General features: G+C 37.8%; 2 protein-coding genes across 2 annotated transcripts; both read right to left on the bottom strand.

Annotated features, from left to right (window-relative positions):
- Nucleotides 1-2,826: 2,826 nt before the first annotated feature.
- LOC121036024 (keratin-associated protein 6-2-like) lies at nucleotides 2,827-24,035 on the bottom strand. The gene is made up of 2 exons (XM_040484075.1): nucleotides 23,578-24,035; nucleotides 2,827-3,106 (listed from the first exon to the last, which is right to left on the bottom strand). Exon 1 carries the CDS (start codon nucleotides 23,875-23,877, stop codon nucleotides 23,632-23,634), a length of 246 nt encoding a protein of 81 aa, XP_040340009.1. The 5' UTR covers nucleotides 23,878-24,035; the 3' UTR covers nucleotides 2,827-3,106; nucleotides 23,578-23,631.
- Nucleotides 3,166-3,495, bottom strand: LOC121036466 (keratin-associated protein 21-1-like). Its single transcript, XM_040484980.1, has one exon. The coding sequence runs from the start codon at nucleotides 3,493-3,495 to the stop codon at nucleotides 3,166-3,168; it is 330 nt and encodes a 109-aa protein (XP_040340914.1).
- Nucleotides 24,036-25,166: the final 1,131 nt, after the last annotated feature.

Below are 25,166 nucleotides of genomic sequence, written 5' to 3'. Positions count from 1 at the left end.
ATTTAACATAAGCTGAGATGGGGGGGGAAGGACTGAAAGACTCTCCTAAAATTTGGAGCAAAAGCAGAAAAAGACAACAATTGTGCCAAGTAGAGTAAGACATATACGTCAATGATTCTAGATGACTAGCAAAGGAGACTTGGAATTTCATAACCAAAGTGGCAGGAAGAGAATAGAGGAGGAAGGAAGAATGTAATGGAAGACTTTTCAATGGGGAAGAAGCGTTAGAAAACAAACTTGGTCATCACATTATACAATAATTTAATATTAGTTAATAATAAATGCTACTAGTAACTTAACTTATCTTTCTTTTGCATTTGGTGGGGGGGAAAAATCCTGGCAATTATGCAAGCAGGACAAACCAATAGAAATTTATATTCACACGCACAGAGAAAACAAACAAGTAGTTATAAAACATTCCTTTGCCACATTAAAACTGCCCGTGAGAGGGGTGCCTGGGTGGCGGAGTCGGTTGAGCGTCCGACTTCAGCCAGGTCACGATCTCGCGGTCCGGGAGTTCGAGCCCCGCGTCGGGCTCTGGGCTGATGGCTCGGAGCCTGGAGCCTGTTTCCGATCCTGTGTCTCCCTCTCTCTCTGCCCCTCCCCCGTTCATGCTCTGTCTCTCTCTGTCCCAAAAATAAATAAAAAAGTTGAAAAAAAATTAAAAAAAAATAAATAAATAAAACTGCCCGTGAGAAAGTGAGTGAACTCATTGCTCGTTTATTCAGCTGTAAAGCAGGGTAATTTTAACACATTGTAGAGTTGTTCTGGCGCTTCTGTGGGATGATATGCATAAGGACTTGGCAAGTGATTGTCCTATGGTAAACAGCTAAAAAATGCTACATTATTATTTATTATTATTATTTAGATTATAAATATATATTATAAATATAAATATATACAGAGCTTTGGCATATGAATTACAGAAGCAGCACAGAATAAGCTTGACAGAAAATTGTTCTTTTATATGCAAAGAATTCAGAAAATAAACCATGCATGAGATAGCAAAAAGTTACATTTACTAGATACTAACGTTTCATAGCAATCTGAGAAGACTGGTTCTACCGTTATACCTCACATTTAGGTAAGAATACCAATTTCCAAGGGGTTCCATAATTTTGCAAATGTCATGAGACCTATGTTTTACATTTTAGGGTGGTAATCTAGGAAATATTTTGTGTATATCGTTGGATAGGGTAAACACAGCGTTGTTGGGGTGGAGGTTTGTCACTCTAGAGAAAGAGAGACACGGATAAGGAATAGGGTAATGTGTAAAAGATGCCTGTATAATTCAGTTTCAATTAGAGATATTCATAATTTGAAGACTTTGAAGACACAAACCAACAAGTATGAGCACAAAAATGGATGTTTCTTTGGGGATGATAATGGTAACATTTAACATCAGATTCAATATGTTAGAGCTACTAAGAATGTTAATTAATTCTAGGTGACATTAAAACGTATGTTGGGCGGAGATCTTGGAAAATCATAACCAACAATCTTCACTCGTGAACTACATCAAAGGCATTGCTTGTCTCCAACTGTTTTGACTTACCAAGCAAGTTAAAATAGTTGTAAAATCTACTATTTCTTTCGATGTGTAAGCATAGATTGGCTAATTTTTACTCAATACTAAACAAAAATTCTAAGCTTCAAGAATAAATAGGAAAGACAAGTCCTCACATAGGTATACTTTGGGGAAAATATGCTCTCTTTGGGGGTTTGATATTTCCAGTTATCTTAATTCCTTCTTGCAAGGTCAATAATTTCAAAGTGTGAAGCTATCAACCTGTGAACTGGGGCATATCCATGACCTTAAACTAAGCACAGCACTTAAACTCATTCATGTCCAAGATTTAGAAATCACTTTTCAAGAAAAAATAATTGACAAGTTTACAGACATATGAGTCACACACACACACACACACACACACACACACTAGTGGGAAAGGCAAATAACTACAGCTACAACTGTGAAACCACCCAATTAATGGAAAGAAACAACTCAGGATAAACAAGTACCCTGTTTTCATGGGGGATGCCATGAAACAGCTTTAAACATAAATACATAATGGGTTTTAGAAGTGGCATAATCTTTTAAGAACTATTTTTTAAACCATAACAAGACTTGTTAGCTGGAAACAGGCTGGGGTGGATTTGAACCACTTTACTCTTGAGTGGAACAAGCGTAAGAAACACTTGTTGCTTAAATATGCCCCAACCAAAGACTAGATATTGGAATCATGCATCAAAACTCATATCTTGTAAGGAATTTCACATAGATGAAAATGTTGATGTAAAAGTACATGGGATATATAGTACTGCTTAACTAAATTGGCAAATACTGTCTTCTTTATCTTAACAATAGCCCAGCGTCACACATTATTACTGCTTAACCAGAGAAGAAAACTGACCATTACAAAGATTGTTACTTTCTTCATATCACAAATCAAGGACTTGGTATGACAACGGAATTAGAAATATAAAAAGAGGGGCGCCTGGGTGGCGCAGTCGGTTAAGCGTCCGACTTCAGCCAGGTCACGATCTCGCGGTCCGTGAGTTCGAGCCCCGCATCAGGCTCTGGGCTGACGGCTCAGAGCCTGGAGCCTGTTTCCGATTCTGTGTCTCCCTCTCTCTCTGCTCCTCCCCCGTTCATGCTCTGTCTCTCTCTGTCCCAAAAATAAATAAAAAAGTTGAAAAAAAAATTAAAAAAAAAAGAAATATAAAAAGAAAATATCCCCTAAAGAAGGCTACTGTTTCCTTTAATACAAATAATTTTTCACAAGCCAAAAAGATAACTATTAATATTAAATAAGAAAACCAGGATTGTTATGCCAAATTGAAGAAGTTTATTAGAGAAATGGAGAAAAATATTCAGTATGAAAATCAAAAGACAGGAACCATGACAGCCTCATCCGGATGAAACACTACACAGGAGCTCAGAGGATAATTTTCACATTCTTCTACTTTTCACGGGTTATATTCAAGAAAGGAAGGACTTGTCGTTCAGACGTAGAGAGAACCAGAGTTCAACGTTTCAGAAAAGTGGTGTCTAAAACCTGTGATGTAGGATAATTAGCACCCAACAGTGTGAGGCTCAGAATTGGTGAATGCCACATCCAGGTGTAGAGGAGAGGGTGAGAGTCCGCCACGGTGCCCTCATTACTAGTAGCCACAGCCAGAGCCACAGCCATAGCAGGAGCCATAGCCACAGCCCAGGCCTCTGTAGCCACAGCCTCCATAGCCACAGCCTCTGTAGCCACAGCCTTTGTAGCCAGAGCTTCCATAGCCGCAGCCTCCATAGCCATAGCCCCCGTAGCCGCAGCCTCCATAGCCACAGCCTCCATAGCCACAGCCTCCATAGCCGCAGCCTCCGTAGCCACAGCCTCCGTAGCCGCAGCCTCCATAGCCGCAGCCTCCATAGCCACAGCCTCCATAGCCGCAGCCTCCATAGCCGCAGCCTCCATAAGAGTTTCCGTAGTAGCTTCCACACATGGTGTTGGCTGTTGAGGTTGTGCTTGGCTAGAGAAGGCGAGGAGAAGTGTCACTTCACTGTGAACATTTCTTCCTGCAGAGACCTTTTATATGCTCTCGATGTGGGTGTCACCCGCTACATGTGTCATGTCATTGGCTAATTTTATGACTAATTGGGTTAGTTTGTTGTTCTTCAAACATAAGATAAAGCTTCAGAGGTATTACGGTGATTTGCTTTGTCCGGACTTCATGTATCCAGTTTAGAACTTGAATGAGGGGAGGCACTCAGTCACATCTACACAGTCCTACCCCAAACTAGACCTTCACTTTAACCTCCTATAATCATCCTTTATTTCAAGAAAGAATACATTTGCTCAGGTCTTGGCCCCCAAATAATTATATTATTGTAAAACATTTCACAGAGAATAGCATTTCTTTTCATTCGTGAGTTTGTCTTCTCTTTTGATCCAAATAATTAATTTCTTCAGGGATTTAGTGGCTTCTTCTATATTGAAAACATAATGCATCTTTCATGCTCATAACGTTGATAATAACTTAACTCATTAAAATTTCAAGGGAAACAGGTCTGAACAAAATATCTTCTACTTTTGCACTTATACCAATGAGTTTTACTCTCATTTATGTCCAACTTCTATTGAAGGACAAGATGATGCAAGTTATTCTGGAGGAATCCAATTTTTACATTTCTTATTTTTTTTGTCCTAATCACATATGCTATCATTAGTTACTGTTCTAAGTACCTGTCCAATAAGCTTAGCATCATGCATTTTTGTTAATAAATTTAGACAGAGAGCTGTTTCTTTCTCAAAACAGTATGCTTTGTGACCCGACAGGCCGAGCCCTCTTGTATAACCCTTGAATTATAACTATCTTCATTCAAACAGTGTGATAGCTCCTCTTAAAGTGATGCCAAAGAAAAGAGGGGAGGGGGAGTTTTATGTTAGAGTTAAAAAATGTACTGCTGTGTATTTGAGAAAAATGCATGTGGGAAGGCAGTGTTATCTATGTAGTCACATTGATTTCTGATATTGGGTTATAGTTCTTAGGCAAAATGCCATTTTATCTATTCTCTCAAGTAATGTTAGGCAGGGTTTGTAGAATGGAATTGGGGCTGCTTTATATCACCATGAAGATGGTTCAAGAAGTTAGACACCTTCTGCATTTTAATCAACTCTCTCTGGAGATCATCAGAATAACGACACAGAGTTTCCCAAATTATTCAATTTGTCTTACGTGGTAACTATTTCAAATGAGTCAAAAAAAAAAATAGCCTCTTAAACAAAAAGTTGTTTCATACTAATGATCACAGCAACACATTCATCACATTCAGTGATCATGTTTTTGAATGTACTTTCCAGGTGCATTTCTTGGTAGGTGCATTTTTTGTAAAGTGCCACATTATTGTGACATTTTAGTCACTATCGGCTGGACCAACATATAGGTGTAGGACATCTTCACCACATGACATTCAAATTTCCCAAGGAGTAAATAGCAATAAACTCAATTCTCAGAGTTCAGAGCCTTAGCAAACAATTAGTTTTTAAGAAAAAATAGTGGAAATAGCATGATTTTTATTGTTCTTCAAAGATACTTACGCTCTTAAAACATTGCCTAAATTTGGTAAACATGAATTGCATCAGTTAATTAAAAAATTTAAAAAAACTATAATTAAGGTTTTTGTATTTGATTTAAAAGGATATCGAATACATTGCATTTTGTGCAAATGATATCTATAATAACATTTGCTAGACATTTATCTCTCTAGAATTTCCTTCCTAAAATTAATGTGGTTCTCCTGAAAAATTAAGTTATTCTCTCTGATAATAGCAATGAAAGCTCCGCGTTTGCCTTTTTCTTTTTTTCTATCTTTTCTGGTGTGTTGTCCTAAATATACTCCATTCTCAATATATTCTATTATCATAAATTAGTACTCTTCCGAGTAATCCCCATTTCTATATCCTGCCTCATAACAAAACTTCACAACTGTATTTCCATGGCAGTGTTCTGAGAACCTTTATCGCTCTGGTCCTGTGCTTCGATATCTCATCTCCAATATGCTTCTGAGACTGCTCTTACTGAGGTCATCAAGACCGCAGTCCTGCCAAATCTAGAGGTCAAGTCTTTATTTTACTCAGCCTCTGAGCAGCGTTCAGATTCACCAACTTCTGTCTTCATTCCTGAAAGGCTCTCCAACCTTCACCTTCAACCTACCAGGCACACTTGGTTTAATCCCAACCTCAGGAACTGCTTCTTCTAAGTGTCCTGTCTTTTTACGTCTCAGATTTTACCCTCAAATGTGAGAACGTCTCGCTAGGTATTTGCCCCACTTATGGTCTCTGGTCTCTACCCAAACTCTTGTTAGATGGATCACTTTGTATACATTCTCTTCTCCAATCAGTCTCTATGTATATTTCCAATCTCATTGCAGGTGTATTATATATAATATTTCATATACTTCTAATCTTAATATATAAATGTATATATCCTCATAGATTAATCATCATTAGAAATTTAACATGACAAAATTAAGTTGATGATTATTTATACTACCCAGACTTTTTCATTCTTTCCTTTTATGTCTCAAAGCATGCGTAGCACAGATCAGATCATGGCCCTCCTTGATGGTAATCCTTCAGTGTCTACTACCCACATTAGGATGGCTTGAGTACCTACCAGGCATGCAGTTAAATTTGAATTTCAATATTTATTTGCTACACCTAGCAACCCCGAAGCTTAGCAAATACAGCCGACATGACCCTGCATCTCAGAGCCTTGACTACATCTATGAGCTCATATGATTCTCTCCATTATAATTTATAGATCACAGTGGTTTCTCAGCTCTTCAAATGGCCCTAGCTTGTTTCCACCTTAAAGTCTCTGCCTTTGATCTCTTGAAGTAACATCGAGAATGGCTTATCTTTCTCTTGCTTCTTTCAGTGAAGCTTTCCATGACCAGTCAGTCTGAAGTAATCCTTCACCAATAACTCTCGAAGTTTTCTTTAGCTCATCTTGATTTATTATTTACATAGACTCGTCACTATCAGAAGTTATCTCATTCACTCCCTTAATCTTTGTCCGTCTTGAATTTTCTGCCCCTACTTAGTCTAGAACATAAGTTCTGTAACAATAGCATCCTTGTCTGTCCTGTTCATTGCCCCATCCCAGTGCTCATAATAGTGCCTAGTATATAGTTCGTTCTCAATAAAATTTGACAAGTGAATCAGTAAATGGCCAAGTCAATAAAATTAAAGATTATTTTTACTTTTCTTTTTAACTTCATAGTTTGGAATAACTTTAGACCTGTAGAAAGTTGCCAAAATAGTACAGAAAACTCTTATATGCCCAACACTCAATGCTCTATAATGTTAACATCTTTCATAACCATGGTATATTTATCAAACCAAAGAAATTAACTTTGAACAATACTTTAAACTGTAGATTTTACAGGTGCCTGTGTTAAGCATCTGATTTCAGCTCAGGTCATGATCTCACGGTTCATGGGTTGAACCCCTGTGTCGGGCTCTGTGCTGACAGCTCAGAGCCTGGGACCTGCTTCAGATTCTGTGTCTCCCTCTCTCTCTGCCCCTCCCCTGCTCATTCTTTGCCTCTCTCTGTCTCTCAAAAATAAACATTAAAAAAAATTAAAAATAAAATAAAATAAAATAAACTATAGATTTTGTTTCACCATTTTTTTCCATTAGTGTCCTTTTTATGTTTCAGAATCCAATTCACACTGCATTTAGTTGCAGGATCTTTTTAGTCTCTTCCAATTAGTGACAGTTCTCTGTCTTTCCTTGGCCTTCCTGGCCTTGACAGCTTGAAAGATTTGGGTCTTTTGTAGAAGAGTTTCCAATTTGGATTTGTCTGAATTTTTATCATACCTAGATTGAGGGTGTACATTTTGAGCAAGGAAACCAGAAGAGATGTGTCTTTTTGGGGCAACATACCCAACAGTGCATGACATCAATAAACCACTTGAGAGTTTCTGGCATCCTTTAAAACTCAAATTTCTAATAAAATAAGTCCCTTCTTTTCTATGTATTTAGGGGTAATTGGGTCAAACTTCAAGGTCACTGTCTGGTTTGGAGTCACATATAAAATTATAGATTACATGTACATGTGAAGTAAAAACCAAAGCTAACAATATTACTGCCCCCCAAAAAAGATAAAACACTTAGTCATTCAATGTTTACAAGTGAATCCTGGCACTATGTCTCCTCTCCCACAATTTTTCCATCTTTCTCTCCCCCTTTGAAACTACCCTTTTGTTCCCAAGACAGAAAATATTCAGGTGTAAGGAGAATATTATTAAATAAAACTAGGGTTTTACACAGGTAGAATCTGCATAGGTTATATAATGGCATGGTAGCAATAACATAGTCTAAATTTGGAATCTGGAATAAACAAGTCACCAAAGTAGAAGAATCTCTCATCAAAGGCACATGATTTCATTATAGGCATCCTGACACACAGTAAAGTTGTCTTAAATATAATGGTCATGAGAAATTCTTGAGATGGTTTTAATACCAACTAGTTTGAAACATGAATCCAACAGTGCCTGTGGTTTGCCCCACATACCACTCAGTTCGTTTGTAAGGTTCTGGGTATATTATAAATTTAAAGCTCTAGAAACTGACTCTGTTCTTCTGAGCCTTCTTCTCACACATGAGCTTCTACAGCAACTACTATGATGGCCTGAGCTATGGCCATGGAGGCCTGGGATATGGCTACTACAGTGGCTATGGATATGCCTCTTATCGTCCATGCTGCTATGGAAGATTCTGGTCTTCTGGATTCTTCTCAGAAATGTAGATTGTTGATCTTTATAGATCATTACCCTGTGAGGCATTATGTGTATCCCCTCCATTATTTATAATAACAGTATTATGGGCTATTCAAACAATGACAACCAAATCTTGGCCTGTAAGAACCACATCAGGACTTCTTTGATCTATTATCTAGAGTTTCTAACAATTTAAAACAAAAACAAAAAGCCTCAATGTTGTGTTATTCATACATGATTAAATATAAGCAACCTTAACAATTCCATTTGAAAAAATATCCAGATTCATTTTTCACTGAAAGTAATCTTATTTTACAAATGCACAGCATACACTATACACCCGTGTTTATATATATATATATATATATATATATATATATATATATATTGCTGTATGTGTGAAAGAAAGAGAGACAGTTTGCTCGCCCTTTGGCAATGTATAGTTGATAATACGGATGTGTTAGGCCTGATTGCTGTATTCAACCAGCACTTTGGCAAAATGTGTTTTCATGGGCAGATCCAAAGGCTACTGTAATATACCTTGGTCTTATCAAAGCCTCATCTTCAGTATCTCCAGTGTTTGGCTAAAATCATTGGTAAAAACAGTGCCCCCTTACTTAATGCTTCATTCAATTTCATTGTTTCTGGATACTCAGCAGTTGAATTTGTGGTTCTGGGCAACTGTAACTGTTTTCCTCTAAATTATATAGGATGCCTGTTTCTCGTCACTCACCGACAAAATACATTCTCAAACTCAATCTATGCATGGTGGTTACACAGGTAGCTATTCTGCCTGCGATTCCAATGTGGGCATAGAGTGAACACAGAATTTAAGTCTGGTTCCCTAAATTTTTCACAGAGGTTGATATTTGCCTGCCTTCAAGCCAATGACCTTTTATTATTCATAACAAAGCAGTAATTCGGGTAGACCAAATTCACAAAACGCAACTTTGACCCAACTATAGGCTGGAAAGTGCAGCCTTGAGCCTTCTAGTTTGGTTCGTGTTCAGCAAAGATGTTCATAATAACACTTCTTCATTTACCCCATTTATTATTGTTAATGATGATGTCAATAATGGTAAAGTATAACATATCTTCTAAACATTTAATGACTATGTTAGAATTTGGGGCCTTTACAACTAATTTAAGATTCATACAAAATTACTTCCTGAATGGCTATTAAAGTATGAAGCTGGAAAAACTCTTAACCAGCAACAAAATGCATGTTTCCTGAAGGCATCCAGAGGATGCCTGTTTATCCTCCATCAATTGAAAACAGACAACACATAATTGTACCACTCTGACATCTACAAACATTGACAGGCAGTGAAACTAGAGGGAGAAACACTAAGGTAAGTCCCTTTCTACTAAATTTGGCTTTGGCCCTGCCATAGTGGGCAGAAGTCTTAAAAGGCAGGTCAACAGAGGGCCCTGTCTTAAAGCAGTCGAAAAGGTCAGAGTGGAAGCCATGTGGAAGCTATGGCTTTTGACTCAATCCCACACACTTAAAAAGTGGCCATCAGATATCAGGCCCTCTTCAGATATATTACACACTTAAAAAAATTCAAGTCTTTCTGAAATTGTCCCAAGGACATAAAACAGATGAAGAAACATTCATTCCAAAAAATCAACATAATCTAGGTTTAGTGAGAGTCTTGACCTACTTAAGCTACAATCTGCTCCTTCTGTTTCTTCTCCTCCAGGTTAATATGGCAGAAGGTCAACACTGGGCAGAGGAGGCCATAAAAATAGTACCCCCTCTTTGTTGTCAAAGGCTACAGTATCTCTCCTGTGTAGGCAGGCCATTAGTATATCTCATGATCTCTTGTTCTATGTTGCATGACTAAGTTGCAAGTGAACTTGGCCAAGAGGTAGGTGGTTCCCTTCATCTACCCATTCCTGCCTGTAGTGCCAAGCTCTACCCATCACCCAACAAGCTAACAGCCATAAGTGCTTATCTTGCTTTCCATCACACCATTCATAGGAAGGAGGTTTCATGACAGGACGGGTACATCAAACCTAAAAACCTAGAGGCTACTGCCCAAGCCCAGTGACTACTAGTAATGCAGATGTGTCTCTCTGAGAGAATAAGCAAACAACTGTTTCTATCTCCAGTTCTGGAGTAGTTGCTCAGATATTTTGCACAGAGCAGGAGGCAAGCCATAAAAACAAAGAGCTCTGGGGTGCCTGGGTGGCTCAGTTAAGTGTCCAACTTTGGCTCAGGTAATGATCTCACAGTTCATGGGTTTGAGCTCTACGTAGGGCTCTGTGTGGACGGCTCAGAGCCTGGATCCTGCTTCGGATTCTGTGTCTCTGTCTCTCTCTGTCCTCTCCCCCGCTCACGTTCTGTCTCTCTCTCTCTCTCTGAAAAATAAATTTAAAAATGTTAAAAATAAATAAAAATCAATGAAAAATAAAACAGAGAGCTCTGAACACTTCTTCAAATGAATTAGTTTATTTAGAATAGTGTGTAGGAAATTCAAACTTAAGGGTATGCTTCAAACAATAGAGATTTTGATGGTAAGCAATTAAGAGGAAGTTTGTTGCTCTAAGACAACAAGCTAAACCATCAGCTGGCTAGTTTACCAGAGAGAACCAGGAGGACAGATGGCTAAGAGCCCTCCTGGGTGCAGGGCAAACCTTAGAGACTAGCCTAAAAAACAAACAAACAAGCAAACAAACAACAACAAAACAAAAACAAAAACTATGTATATATTCTCACTGCTGAGTGAATTCTATATATGAAAAACTCTTTTGACTGATTGTGTTCTTCAGATCATCTGTCTCTTGGGTTATTTTCTGCATACTAGTTCTATCAGTTTGTCAGAAGGGGAGTTGAAAATATCCAAGTGTAATTGCAAATTTCTCTCTTTCTATTTTATTCATTTTATTCATATGTTTCGAGACTGTTGTTTGGTGTATACTTAGAATTATTATTTTTCCTGGTGGATTAATCCTCATAAAATATGTAATAGTTCTCTTTGTCTCTGGTAATTTTCTTTGATGTGAGGTCTATTTTATCTGGTCTTAATGTAGTCACTCCTGCTTTAGTTTGTTAAAAATTATAGAGCCTAACTTTTCCCATCCTTTTACTTTCAGCCTACCTATGTCAATGAATTTGAAGTCAGTTTCTTATGAACAGAATATAGGTAGGTCATGTTGGATTTTTTTAATGCACTTTTCCAATCTCTGTCTTTTGGCGGTCGTATTTAGACCATGTGTGTTCAATGAAATTGTTGATATGTTAGCGATTAAGTCTGCCACTTTATTATTTGTTTTCTATTTGTTTCTTCTAATTCTTGTTACTCTGATTATTTTTCTTGCCTTCTATGTTATTTTTTAACATTTTATAGCATTACATCTTAATTTTTTTGTTTTTTTTAATTTAAATTTTAGTTAGTTAATATACAGTTACATATTGGTTGCAGGAGTAGAATTCAGTGTTGCATACAACACCCAGTGCTCATCACAAGTGCCCTACTTCGTACCCATCACCCATCTAGCCCATCAACCACTGACCTACCTCCATCAACCCATAATTTGTTCTCTATCGTTAAAAGTCTCTTGTGGTTTATTTCTATCTCTCCTCTTTCCCACTCCTTCCCATATGTTCATCTGTTTTGTTTCTTAAATTCCACATATTAATGAAATCATATGGTACTTTTCTTTCTCTAATTGACTTATTTTTCTTATTATAATACATTCTAGCTCCATCCATGTCATTACAAATGACAAGATTTCATTCTTTTTGATGGATGAGTAATATTCCATTATATATGTATATAATGTGGGATGTACATACTATATGTACATATATGTACATATAGTATGTACATATATACATACTACATCTTCTTTAACCATTCATCAGTCGATGGTCATTTGGGCTCTCTCCATAGTTTGGCTATTGTTGATAAACTACTATAGACATTAAGGTGGATGTACTTCTTTGAATCTGTATTTTTGTATCCTTTGGATAATGCCTAATAGTGCAATTGCTGGATCATAGGGTAGTTCTATTTTTAGTTTCTTGAGGAACTTCCATACTGTTCTCCAGAGTGGGTGCACCCCTTTTCATTCCCACCAACAGAGCAAGAGGGTTCTCCTTTCTTCTCATCCTCACCATCACCTGTTGTTTCTTGTGTTGTTAATTTTAGCCATTCTGACAGGTGTGAAGTGGCATCTCATTGTGGTTTTGATTTGTATTTCCCTGATGATGAGTGATGTTGAGCCTCTTTTCATGTCTGTTAGCCACTGGATGTCTTATTTGGAAAGGTGTCTGTTCATGTTTTCTTCTCATTTTGTAACTGGGTTATTTGTTTTTTGAGAGTTGAGTTTGATAAGTTCTTTATAGATTTTGGATACTAATCTTTTATCAGGTATGCCATTTGCAAATATCATCTCCTGTTCCATAGGCTATCTTTTAGTTTTATTGCTTGGTTCCTTCACTGTTCAGAACCTTTTTATCTTGATGTCAACATGATGTTATCATACTTACTTTTTATTTTCCTTGCCTTCAGCAACGTGTCTAGTAAGAAGTTGCTCCAGCCAAGGTCAAAGAAGTTGCTGCCTCTAGAATTTTGATGGTTTCCTGTTTCATATTGGGATCTTTCATCCATTTTGAATTTATTTTTATGTATGCTATAGAAAGTGGTCCAGTTGCATTGTTCTGCTTGTCACCATCCAATTTTCCCAACACCATTTGTTAAAGAGACTGTTTTTTTCCCATTGGATATTCTTTACTGCTTTGTCAAAGATTAGTCGACCATACATTTGTGGGTCCATTTCTGGGTTTTCTATTCTGTTCCATTGATCCATGTGTCTGTTTTTGTGCCAGTACAGTATTGTCTTGATGACTACAGTTTTGTAATGTAGCTTTAAATCCAGAATTGTGATGCCTCCAGTTTTGTTTTTCTTTTTCAGGATTGCTTTGGCTATGCAGGGTCTTTGGTGGTTCCATACAAATTTTAGGATTGTTTGTTCTAGCTCTGTGAAAATGCTGGTGGTATTTTGATAGGGATTGCATTGAATTTGTAGATTGTTTTGGATAGTATAGACATTTTAACAGTGTTTGTTCTTCCAATCCATGAGCACGGAATGTTTTTCCATTTCTTTTTGTCCTCTTCCATTTCTTTCATAAGTGCTCTATAGTTTTCAGAGTATATATCTTTTACCTCTTTAGTTAGGTGTATTCCTAGGTATCTTAACTGTTTTAAGTGCAGTTGTATCTGTATTCCTTGATTTGTTTTTCTGCTGCTTCATTACTGGTATATACAAATCCAACAGGGTGCCTGAGTGGCTCAGTCAATTAAGCTTCTGACTTTGGCTCAGGTCTTCTTTAATTTCTTGGTTAACTCATTCATTCTTTAATAGGATGTTCTTTAACTTCCATGTATTTGAGGGCTTTCCAAATTTTGTCTTGCGGTTCACTTCAAGTTTCATAGCATTGTGATCTGAAAATATGCATGGTATGACCTCAATCTTTTTGTACTTGTTGAGGGCTGATTTATGACCCAGTATGTGATCTATTCTGGAGAATGTTCTAGTGCACTCAAAAGGAAAGTGTATTCTGCTTCCTTAGAATGAAAAGTTCTGAATATATGTTGAGTCCATCTGGTCCACCGTGTCATTCAAAGCCATTGCTTCCTTGCTGATTTTCTGCTTAGATGATCTGTCCATTGTTGTAATGGGGTGTCAAAGTCCCCTACTATTATTCTATTATTATCAACAAGTTTCTCTATGTTTGTGATTAATTGTATCATGTATTTGGGTGCTTTCAAGTTGGGAGCATAAATATCTACAACTGTTAGATCTTCTTTGTCACAGACCATAAGTCTGGAGTTCTTTCTTGTCCAGCAAGAGAGCAGATGCAGAAATGAAAATGAGGAAGGCTAATGTCTGGGAGAAGACAAGGATCCCAAACAGGGATTTTGTCTTCATGTTCATTGATCTCTCAAGATCTTCTACACATGGTGAATGTGAAGAAAACAATCAGATAGTAATCATTAACTTGTGTGTGTAAGAAGCAAAGGTCTGGGGGGCGGGGGCAAGTGGAGTTTGAAGTTGTGATCAAAGTATACAGGTGCCAGATGGAAAGTAGTCTCTTGCAGATAATATACCAGCTACTCTTGACTCCATCATAATACCTCACTAACTAACTCTGGGAAATTTTGCCCTGTGGCAGCGGCTTCCTACCCTAAGCTTTTTTTCTACTTAATGATTAACTTTGGGTGCTTTTGCCCTGTGGTGGTGGCTTTCTGCCCAAAGCTTTTTTTAACCCATTTATGTACGTATAAAGAATTCTTGAACCAATTTCCCCAAACTTCTTGATGGATAGATCCTTTAATTATGATGTAATGTCTTTCTTCATCTCTTGTTACAGTCTTTGTTTTAAAATATAATTTGTCTGATATAAGTATGGCTACTCCAGCTTTCTTTTTATGTCGTAGGTCTAAAATGAGTCTCTTGTAGGCCACATATAGATGGATATTGTTTTGGGTTTTTTTTTTTTTCAAACATTCCAATATCCTATGTTTTTGACTGGAGCATTCACAGTTGATTATTGAAAAATATGAATTTAGTGCCATTGTGTTACCTATAGAGTTCGTGTTTCTGATGATGTTCTCTGATCCTTTCTAGTCTTTGTTGCTTTTGGTGTTTTGTTTTCCTCCACTTATAGAGTCCCCCTTAAAATTTCCCATAGGGCTGGTTTAGTGGTAACAAGTGCCTTTAGTTTTTGTTTGTCTGGGAAACTCTTTGTCTCTCCTTCTATTTTGAATGACAGCCTTGTCGTAGAGAGTATTCTGGGCTGCATATTTTTATCCACTCAACACGTTGAATATATTGTGGAACTCCATTCTGGCCTTTCAAGTTTCTGTGGACAGATCTGCTGCAAACCTGATCTGTCTTCTCTTGTAGGTTAAGGACTTTTTTTTCATTTGCTGCTTTCAGGATTCTTTCCTTGTTTGTGTATTTTGGGAATTTGAATTTTTTTTAACGATTATTTATTTTTGAGAGAGAGAGAGACAGAGAGAGAGAGACAGCACATGAGTGGGGGAGGGGCAGACAAAGAGGGAGACACAGAATCCAAAGCAGTTTCAGGCTCTGGGCTACCAGCCCAGAGCCCGGCATGGGGCTCGAACCCACAAGCTGTGAGATCATGACCTGAGCTGAAGTCAGACGCTGAACCCACTGAGCCACCCAGAAGCCCCAGTATTTTGTGAATTTGACTATGATATGCCTTGGTGATGGCCAGCTTGAGTTGAATTTGATGAGAGTGCTCTGTGTTTCTTGGATTTTGATGTCTGTGTCCTTCCTCAGATTAGGAAAGTTTTCAGCTATAATTTTGTCACATAAATATTCTGCTCTTTTTCTCTTGCTTCATCTTCTGGGACTCCTATGCTATGAATGTTACTACATTTTGGGGTGCCTGGGTGGCTCAGCTGGTTAAGTGGCCAACTTCAGCTCAGGTCATGATATTGTGGTTCATGAGTTTGAACCCCACATCAGGTTCTGTGCTGACAAGTTGGAGCCTGGAGCCTCAGATTCTTCAGATTCTGTGTCCCTCTCTCTCTGCCCCTCCCCCACTCATACTCTGTCTCTCTGTCTCTCTCTTTCTCTCAAAAATAAACATTTTTTTAAAAAAAGAATGTTATTACATTTTAATAAATTGCTGATTTCCATAAGTCTGCCTTAGTGAGCCTTGACCTTTGTTTCCCTCTTCTTTTCAGCTTCATTATTTTCCATAATTCTATATTCTATATTGCTAATTTGTTCCTTTGCCTTGTCCATCCTTGTTTTTATCACCTCTATTTGTGTTTGCATCTTGGTTATAGCATTGTTAACTTCAGCCTGACTAGATTTTTGTTCCTTTTTCTCTGCAGAAAGAGATTCTTTTGTGTCTTCTACACTTTTTTTTTTCAAGCCCAGATAATATCCTTATAATCATTGTTTTAAATTCTAGTTAAGACATCTTACTTATATCTTCGTTGATTAAATGCCTCGCTGCCAGTTCTTCCTGTTCTGTAGTTTGAGGTGAATTCCTCTGTCTTGCCATTTTGGATGAAGAAACACAATAATAATGATAATAATAATAAAATGAAATAAAAATTTTAAAATTTTAAAAAATCAAATAAAGGAAGCTTGATCCTATGCATATTTTGGTCTGATTTTTAAGAGAAGCTTGATAGAAAAAAGAGAAAAGAGACAAAAAGAGAAATAAAAATTAAAAAACTAAAAAGCAAAAAAAACAGTAAAATAAAATAAAACAATTTGCTATTTCTCCATCCAATAAACAAAAGAAAACAACAGCAACAGCATAAAAACAGAAGCAACAACAACAACAAAATGAATAAACATAAATAACCAAATGAAATTAAATCCAGTTTCCCCAGAGCTGAAATTTTGTAGGACTCTATGGTCAGTGGACTAAGCAGGTGGAAGGGATTTGTGCTGGTCTTCTGGGGGAGGGGCCTGCTGCTCTGATTCTCAGGCCAACTTCCCCTACTGGAGATGTGCCTGGAGGGCACAGCACAGTAATGGCTCCATTCTCCACTTGGTGGCACTGTTTAGTTCACTGGGGTCTATCAGTGTTGATGGGCTAATGTTAAAATGGCTTCATCTGGTCTTCAAAGCAGGGAGTTTGTGCCTTCACAGATGCACAGTCACCCTTCCTTTATCCCCCACTTCCATCAGCTCCCCACCTTCCCCTTGTGTCCAAGCTGTCTGCCCACCAGGTGGTACCTCTCTCCAGAAGTTTAAGTGCAGCGGTGTTTCAAAACCCACACTTCAGCGACCCCTGAGGTTCAGACCCACAACATCTTCTGGGGGACCGTCTCACCGTGCTGTGGCTGGTGTCAGCTTGTCCCAGGAAACAGTCATGCCACTGCATAGCCACAGCAGCTTAGAGTTTATGATAAATCACTGCACACACCGGCACCAGGATATGCTGCCCTCAGCTAGACTCTTTCTTTCTATACTGGTGAACGTGAGTCTACGTTCATACCACCCTGAATGCACCAGATCCCATCTATACTGGGGAACGTGGCAGCTTAATGAAGTCCAGTGGGTCTTTTGCCCACAGAGGCAACTGCATCACCTCTACCAAATGCACTCCAAGCAGGGTACCTGCTTCTCCCCAATCCACCCAGGGAATCCTCAGACCACACTGCCCACTCCCTGGGCTCTGCTCTGCTTTCTCTCCAGAGCACCACCAGGGGCTGACCTCTGAAACTTCAGACTCTGTGCTCTGCTGTTTATAAAAATCTAGTGGTATTAAAACCTGCTCCTTTTTTCTCTGTCAATGGTTTTAGGGGACAGTTTTCTTGTGTAGTCTCCTATGTAGGTCTCCCAGCTGCTTTCAGAGGGAATGCTTTCTTGTGCAAACTTGATGAACTGCTCTCCCTTTCCGTCTTTCTCCTCTTGGTAAGAACGGCACTGTCCCCTCTCCAGCACTATGGCTCTTCTCTCCTCCAGTTCACCTCTCCACACTAGGTACCTGCCTGCCCAGTTTTCTCCCTCAAATTATGCAGGCTATTCTGTTAATCCTTAGATCAATTTCCTAGGTGTTCAAAATGGTTTGATGTTGATCTAGCTGTGTTTGAGTGAGGAGACAAACCCGGGGTCTCCTTACTACTGTGTCATCTTAACTCCCCTCTCCTCTCATCTTAACTTATGGTATTATTGAACGTATATATTTGCATAGTTTTTTTTTTTTAATGCTTCCTCTGGGTATTACTGTATGCACATGCAACTTATAACAGTGTACTGGTATATCAATATTTATGGGCACAAGTGAAGTGTTGGGCATTTCCTTTGATTAGATTCCCTCATCATGTCTACTTTTAATATCATTGCTTATAGTGTTAAAAGCATGTCTACTTTTAATATTATTGCCTTGCTTATAGTGTTATAATTTTTATTTCCATCACCAAATATGATTTCTAAAAGTCATGAGGAAGATATTAGTCTATTGGATATACTCATATTTCTGTTTTTTCCATTGTGCCTTCTTGATGGTTCAAGATCCCCTCCTCGGGGCGCCTGGGTGGCGCAGTCGGTTAAGCGTCCGACTTCAGCCAGGTCACGATCTCGTGGTTCGTGAGTTCGAGCCCCGCGTCGGGCTCTGGGCTGATGGCTCAGAGCCTGGAGCCTGTTTCCGATTCTGTGTCTCCCTCCCTCTCTGCCCCTCCCCCATTCATGCTCTGTCTCTCTCTGTCCCAAAAAAATAAATAAACGTTAAAAAAAAATTTTTTTTTTAAATAAAAATAAAAAAGATCCCCTCCTTTAGCATTTCCTTTTTGTTTGAAAAACTTTTTGAAGTCAATCTTTAAATGTAGGTTTACTAACGACAAATTATTTATTTTCTCCTGAGGATGTTTTTATTTCCCCTTCATTTTTTTAATGTTTACTTATTTATTTTGAGAGAGAGAGAGAGGAAGAGAGTACGAGCAGGGCAGGGTCAGAGAGAGGAGAGAATCCCAGGTGGACTCTGTGTTGGCAGCCCAGAACCAGCTGAGCCAAAGTCAAGAGTGAGATGTTTCAGTTCATGGGTTTGAGCCCCACATCAGGCTCTGTGCTGACAGCTCGGAGCCTGGATCCTGCTTCAGATTCTGCGTCTCCCTCTCTCTCTGCCCCTCCCCCTCCTTCTCTCTCAAAAATAAAAAAATAAACATTAAAAAAAGAGTGGGACGCTTAACCAACTGAGCCACCCAGGGACCCTACCCTTCATTCTTCAAAATAGTTTTGCAAGATGTAAAATACATTGACAGTTCTTTTTTTCCCAGCATTTGAAAAATACTATGCTGTTTTTTATTACTCCATCCTTTCAGATGACAAATCAACTGTTATTCAAATTGCTGTTATTTAGATAATGTGTTGTGTGTCTCTGGTGATTTTCAAGATTTTTTTCTTTGTCTTTACTTTTCAAAATGGTAATTTTGATGCATTTTGGTATTAATCTATTTTGCTTGATCTAAACATTCTCATTGACAGGTCCTAATTGGAAACAGAGAATATTAATATAAAATTATTAATTATAAACATAAGCTATTAAAATAGTATATTATAATGATAAAGAAAGCTTACTCAAGGCTTTTAGGCAATCAAATAATTTACATAGAATAAATAATTAGGCTACTAGAATTTTCAAAAGCTGCATTCAAAAAGAGACAGAAGAGAATCATTTAAAGACTAATAAAAACAAGCATTAACTAAAGACTTTATATCTAAGGAAGCTGCTATTCATATAACAATGTATTAGAACAACAGTTTTCAGCATAGAAGAAATTAGGAAATTCTTCACCCACAAGCCTATACTGAGTAGCAAAACATTGAAGACATATAGATATATGTGTGTGTGTGTGTATACATGTCTGTGTGTATACATATATACATATGTGTGACTATATGCGTGTGCAGTGATATATATTTAGTGTAACGTACAGCCAAATCAAAACAAAGACTGGACTTGAGGATTATATTAATTAATAATATATAATTTATATATTAATTATACATAATAATATTAATAATATATAAATATGTTATATAAATGTGTTGTGATGACAAAGTAGTAATAATCCAACTAAAAGACAAGGGAGTAGCAGAAGAGGTAAAGAGGAAAATAAATGAAGCTGATGTTGTATAGACAACAGGGCAAGTTACGAATATGAATATAACTAGTATATATATATGTCAGATATATATGAATATATATATGTCAGATAATAAAAGGTGAATAAGCAAAAAGGAAACTAAGCACATTAAAATTGTTACAGATACAAAGATACCCAAATAACCACTAGAAAAACCACAACCATCCAAATACCATTTTTATAATTTATTAAAGTATATTGAATTATGAAACATATCCGTCATATCAACATATATGAATTGGCTTCATTTACCTATTAAAGAAAACATTTTAAATTTGGCTCATGAAACAAAACACGTATATATGTGCTGTACATATACATCTAAAAATATTCAGGAATACAAAAATAAAGACATATACGAAGGTATCTGGGCAAAATGTCACAAGAAAATATAACAATCCTGATATCAACCAAATAGAATTCAGGCCAAAAAGCATGAACTGCGACAAAGAGGGGAGCTTTCTCATGCAAATACGAAACCAATAACAAGAAATATCTTACACTTCTCAAGATGCATATGAAGGTACAGATACATGATGCCAAGACATAGATAGTAACATATTAGTAATAGGTGACTTTAAAGCAGCACTTTCAGATCAAGACAAATAAAGTGGAAAAAATAAGTAAAAAAAAGCGAAGACTTAAACAATGTTATCAATAAGGCAGCTTTTATGGTTACATATTAACCTTTATATACTAGTAACAGACATGAATCATCTTCTCAAGCTCCCACAAAACATCCACAAGAATTTATTGTGTATTTACAGAAAGCATTAAGTTTTGTAAAGTAGAAATACTAGAAAAAAATACTCTCTGATGTAAGACAATAAAACTAATAATTGTTAACAAAACCAAAGAACAGAAAGCCAAAAAAAAAAAAAATCAAGCTATAAAAAAAAAAAAAAAAAAAAAAATACCCGTTTACTTGGAAAATATAAAGCCTTCTGTCAAAAAATTTTTGGGTGAGAGAGGTCATACAAGTGAAATTACAGATTTTAAAATAATTAAAATGATAAAAATGGTCCATAACAGGGCCTATGAGAAATATTTAAAGCAGTGTTTTAAAAAGATTATAGCATGAAGACTTTCATCAGTAAAAGTGAAATAAAATAAATTCATATTTCAAACTATGCTTTAAAACACTTATAAAGGAAACTTTAAAAAGCAAAAAAGCACAAAGATAGAAATAATAAATAGAAACGTAGACATTAATGAGGTAGGGAATCACAAAAAAAAAAGGTGATTTATAACGAGCCAAAATGCTGTTATTTGAGAGAATTAACAGACCTTGCTAATTTGGTGAAGAAAAAAAAGAGAGACAGAAACCATATAAAAAATAAATAACATGGGGGCGCCTGGGTGGCGCAGTCGGTTAAGCGTCTGACTTCAGCCAGGTCACGATCTCGCAGTCCGTGAGTTCGAGCCCCGCGTCAGGCTCTGGGCTGATGGCTCAGAGCCTGGAGCCTGTTTCCGATTCTGTGTCTCCCTCTCTCTCTGCCCCTCCCCCGTTCATGCTCTGTCTCTCTCTGTCCCAAAAATAAAAAAACAAAAAACAACAACAACAAAAAAACAAAACAAACAAACAAAAAAAAACGTTGAAAAAATAAATAACATGAAGGAACATTAAAACAGAAGAAATTTTAAACATCATATGAGGCAAGCAACTTTTAAGAGCTCTATGTATATAATAAATTTGAAAACCTAGATGAAATAGATCATCTCTTAGGAAAATACAGATTACTACAATGGATGCCATTAGATTTATAAATCAAAAGCAGACCAATTTCTTTAGAATAAAGAAAATCATTAACAAAATACTTCACAAAATAGCCGAGACACAGACGATTTCTCAGAATTCTACCAAATTCAAGGATGAGATGATCCTATTATCTAAGTTGTTGAAGAACACTGAAAATGAAGGACAACTTATTAATTCCTATTATAAAGGATGAATAATATTGAGTCTATGGTACACAGACTCTCCACATGCCCCCTTGATTCCTGCCTCCTGATGAAAATGCCCTGGGATGACCTCCTCCCTGTGAGTGTGAGGGAGACCTGTGACTTGCTTTGTAACCAATAAAATATGGCAAATTTAATAGTTATGTGTAAGTGATTATGTTACATGAGATTATGGCATTCATCTTGCTGGAGTCTTTCTTCTTCCTTGCTGGCTTTGAGAAAACAAGCAACCATGTTGGAAATTTACTTGGCAAGGAACCATGGGCAACCTTTTCCAACTGAAGGTGACTGCCAGCAGAGGGTTTGCAAGGGACCCTGGCCAACAGCCAGCAAGAAAATGAGCCTTTCATTCCTACAACTCCAATGAACTGAGATCTGCCAACAGTAACATGAGTCTGGAAATGAATCCATCCCAGCTAAGCCTCAGATGTGACCACAGTCCTATCCAACATCTGGAATTGGAATCTCATGAGACCCTGAAGCTTCTCAGCCTACATGTGAAACAGAGATTTTATCTAAATATTATGGCCCACCATGCATTCCAAATAGTTTTACAATTTATTACCAGCTTGGGATGTAATAGATCGTTAAACTATTCCTTAGGTTATGTCTCTCATACCTTTAAAATGGATACCTTGAGGGATGCCTGGGTGGCTCAGTCAGTTAAACCTCCACCCTTGACTCCGATCATAATCTCACAGTTCACAAGTTCACAAAATAAATAAACATTAAAAAAATAATAAAATAAAAAAATAAAATGGATAACTTTAAAAAATGTGTGCCTATTTAAAAAAAATTTTTTAATGTTTATTTTTGAGAGAGAGAGTGCTCGCTTCGGCAGCACATATACTAAAATTTTTGAGACAAAGAGAGAGTGCAAGCAGGGGAGGGGCAGAGAGAGAGGGAGACACAGAATCTGAAGCAGGCTCCAGGCTCTGAGCTATCGGCACCGAGCCTGATGCGGGGCCCGCACTTAAACTGTGAGATCATGACCTGAGCCAAAGTTGGAGGCTTAACCGAGAGAACCACCCAGGCATCCCTTAAAATAGAACCTTTGAGATGGAAGATTAAAAGTAGAGAAGCATACAGCAACAATGTTCATTTGATTTATGGAACACGAATATAAAAGTTTGGGGAAATTAATTTTTTCTTTATTATGTACTATATGCCAGGCAATGCTTAACCTAATGTGTAAGTAGTACTTGATTTACTGTTACCTGTTACCCAGCATAAGAGATAGCATTCCCTCAGTAGCAGAAGAGGAGGAAACTGAACTTTACAAAAACTTTTCTAAGACGACTGACCTAAAGATAATAAAAAATACCTCCCAAAGAAAGCAGTTGTTAGCTTTCTTGAAAACAGAAAACAAAACAAAACAAAACAAAAATTGTAATACTGGGCATTAAATGACCAACATCAAAACCAGAACTGCCATTTGGATTGAACAAGTTTATTAGGTCACAGAAACGAACTCCAGCATGGACATCAAGGCAGTCGCTGTGACACCATCATCCAGATGAGGGCGGAACTGTGGGGTCACAGGTGAATTTCACCATCTTCCACTCCACGAGGTAAATCCAGGAATCTGTAGGTTAGGCTGTAGGCAGCAACAGACCTACTAGTCTTTCATCCTGCAGGATGTCACCCAAGGGAAAGGCTCAGAACGTGTGGGGCTCAGAATTGGTGAATCCCACGTCCAGGTGTAGAGGGTGAGAGTCTCCCACGGTGCCCTCGTTACTAGTAGCCACAGCCAGAGCCACAGCCATGGAGAGAGTGGGAGCGATATCCATAGCCACAGCCATAGCAGGAGCCATAGCCACAGCCCAGGCCTCCATAGCCGCAGCCTCCATAGCCGCAGCCTCCATAGCCACAGCCTCCATAGCCGCAGCCTCCATAGCCACAGCCTCCATAGCCGCAGCCTCCATAGCCGCAGCCTCCATAGCCACAGCCTCCATAAGAGTTTCCGTAGTAGCTTCCACACATGGTGTTGGCTGTTGAGGTTGTGCTTGGCTAGAGAAGGAGAGAAGTGTCACTTCGGTGTGGACGATTCCCCTGCAGAGGGCCTTTTATATGCCCTCAGTGTGAGTGGGACCCACCACACAAGTCAGGCCACTGGATAATTTGCAAGACCTCTCTGAGTAATTTGTTCACTCCTGGTTTTAGGGTATGGCTTCAGGGGTAATGAAGACATTGGCTGTTGTTGTGCCACAACCTGAATCATTTGTGAATCATTAATAAGAATCAATTGTCCCATCTTCAAAACCTTACTTGCACAAGACCTTCAAATTAGCAATTTGTAACCAGCCTTTATGATAAAAAACAACATTTGTAGTAGACATTCTCGGCTCCAAACAACCAAAATTTTTACCCTTTTCTGGCTGACATCCAACACGCCATAATAATCTGCCTTCATTTGAGATTTTCCATCTCTTCTGTTCCAAACTCATTTTTTTTTTCCTCTTTAGGGATTTTCCATATTTTCACATGAGAGATGGTTTACTAGGAAAAGCCAAAAGGTATCACTCAATTTCATGAGACCATCGACAAAAAGCCAACAGTTTGAAATTCTGGACCACCAGTCCCGGGAAGACCAGGCTTTTCTTTTTCACTTACATTAATATTTCCTTTTAGGATTCTATTTTTAAAACATCATTTTTTTTCACGGTTTCAAATCTATGTCCACATCTATAGCCAGAAAACAGAAATGAGATTTTATTTAATTTATAAAATTGCATTTTCATGAAAGAGTTTTCTTTTTTTTTTTATTTTTTTTTAATTTTTTTTTCAACGTTTATTTATTTTTGGGACAGAGAGAAACAGAGCATGAAGGGGGGAGGGGCAGAGAGAGAGGGAGTCACAGAATCGGATGCAGGCTCCAGGCTCTGAGCCATCAGCCCAGAGCCTGATGCAGGGCTCGAACTCATGGACCGCGAGATCGTGACCTGGCTGAAGTCGGACGCTTAACCGACTGCGCCACCCAGGCGCCCCAAGAGTTTTCTTTAAAATCCAACACATTTGTAACGTTTGTGTTTTGACTCAAAGGTGAATATAGGCATTTCTTTCTTTAAAATAACAATACTGGCAGAGATATCTTTCACGGTGCTAATAGCGTTTCAACAACCAGCAATGAAGTCTTGGTAAAATATCTTGGATTATGAGAAACGTTAATACGTTTCTAATGCCCAGTGCTTTTTAACGCAATGAGGCTCTGAGCTTACTGCAATATTAAGAGAAATAGCCCTCTGAACTTGTGTTCTTAGTAAGATTAATTC

Source organism: Herpailurus yagouaroundi, unplaced genomic scaffold, assembly GCF_014898765.1.
Source record: "Herpailurus yagouaroundi ecotype Mexico unplaced genomic scaffold, PumYag 162, whole genome shotgun sequence".
NCBI classification, from domain to species: Eukaryota; Metazoa; Chordata; class Mammalia; order Carnivora; family Felidae; genus Herpailurus; species Herpailurus yagouaroundi.
This window is presented reverse-complemented; position numbering and strand designations above follow the sequence as displayed.

Excerpts from the sequence above, each read along its gene's own strand:
- LOC121036466 (XM_040484980.1), bottom strand. The coding sequence starts at position 3,495 with ATGTGTGGAAGCTACTACGGAAACTCTTATGGAGGCTGCGGCTATGGA.
- LOC121036024 (XM_040484075.1), bottom strand. The coding sequence starts at position 23,877 with ATGTGTGGAAGCTACTACGGAAACTCTTATGGAGGCTGTGGCTATGGA.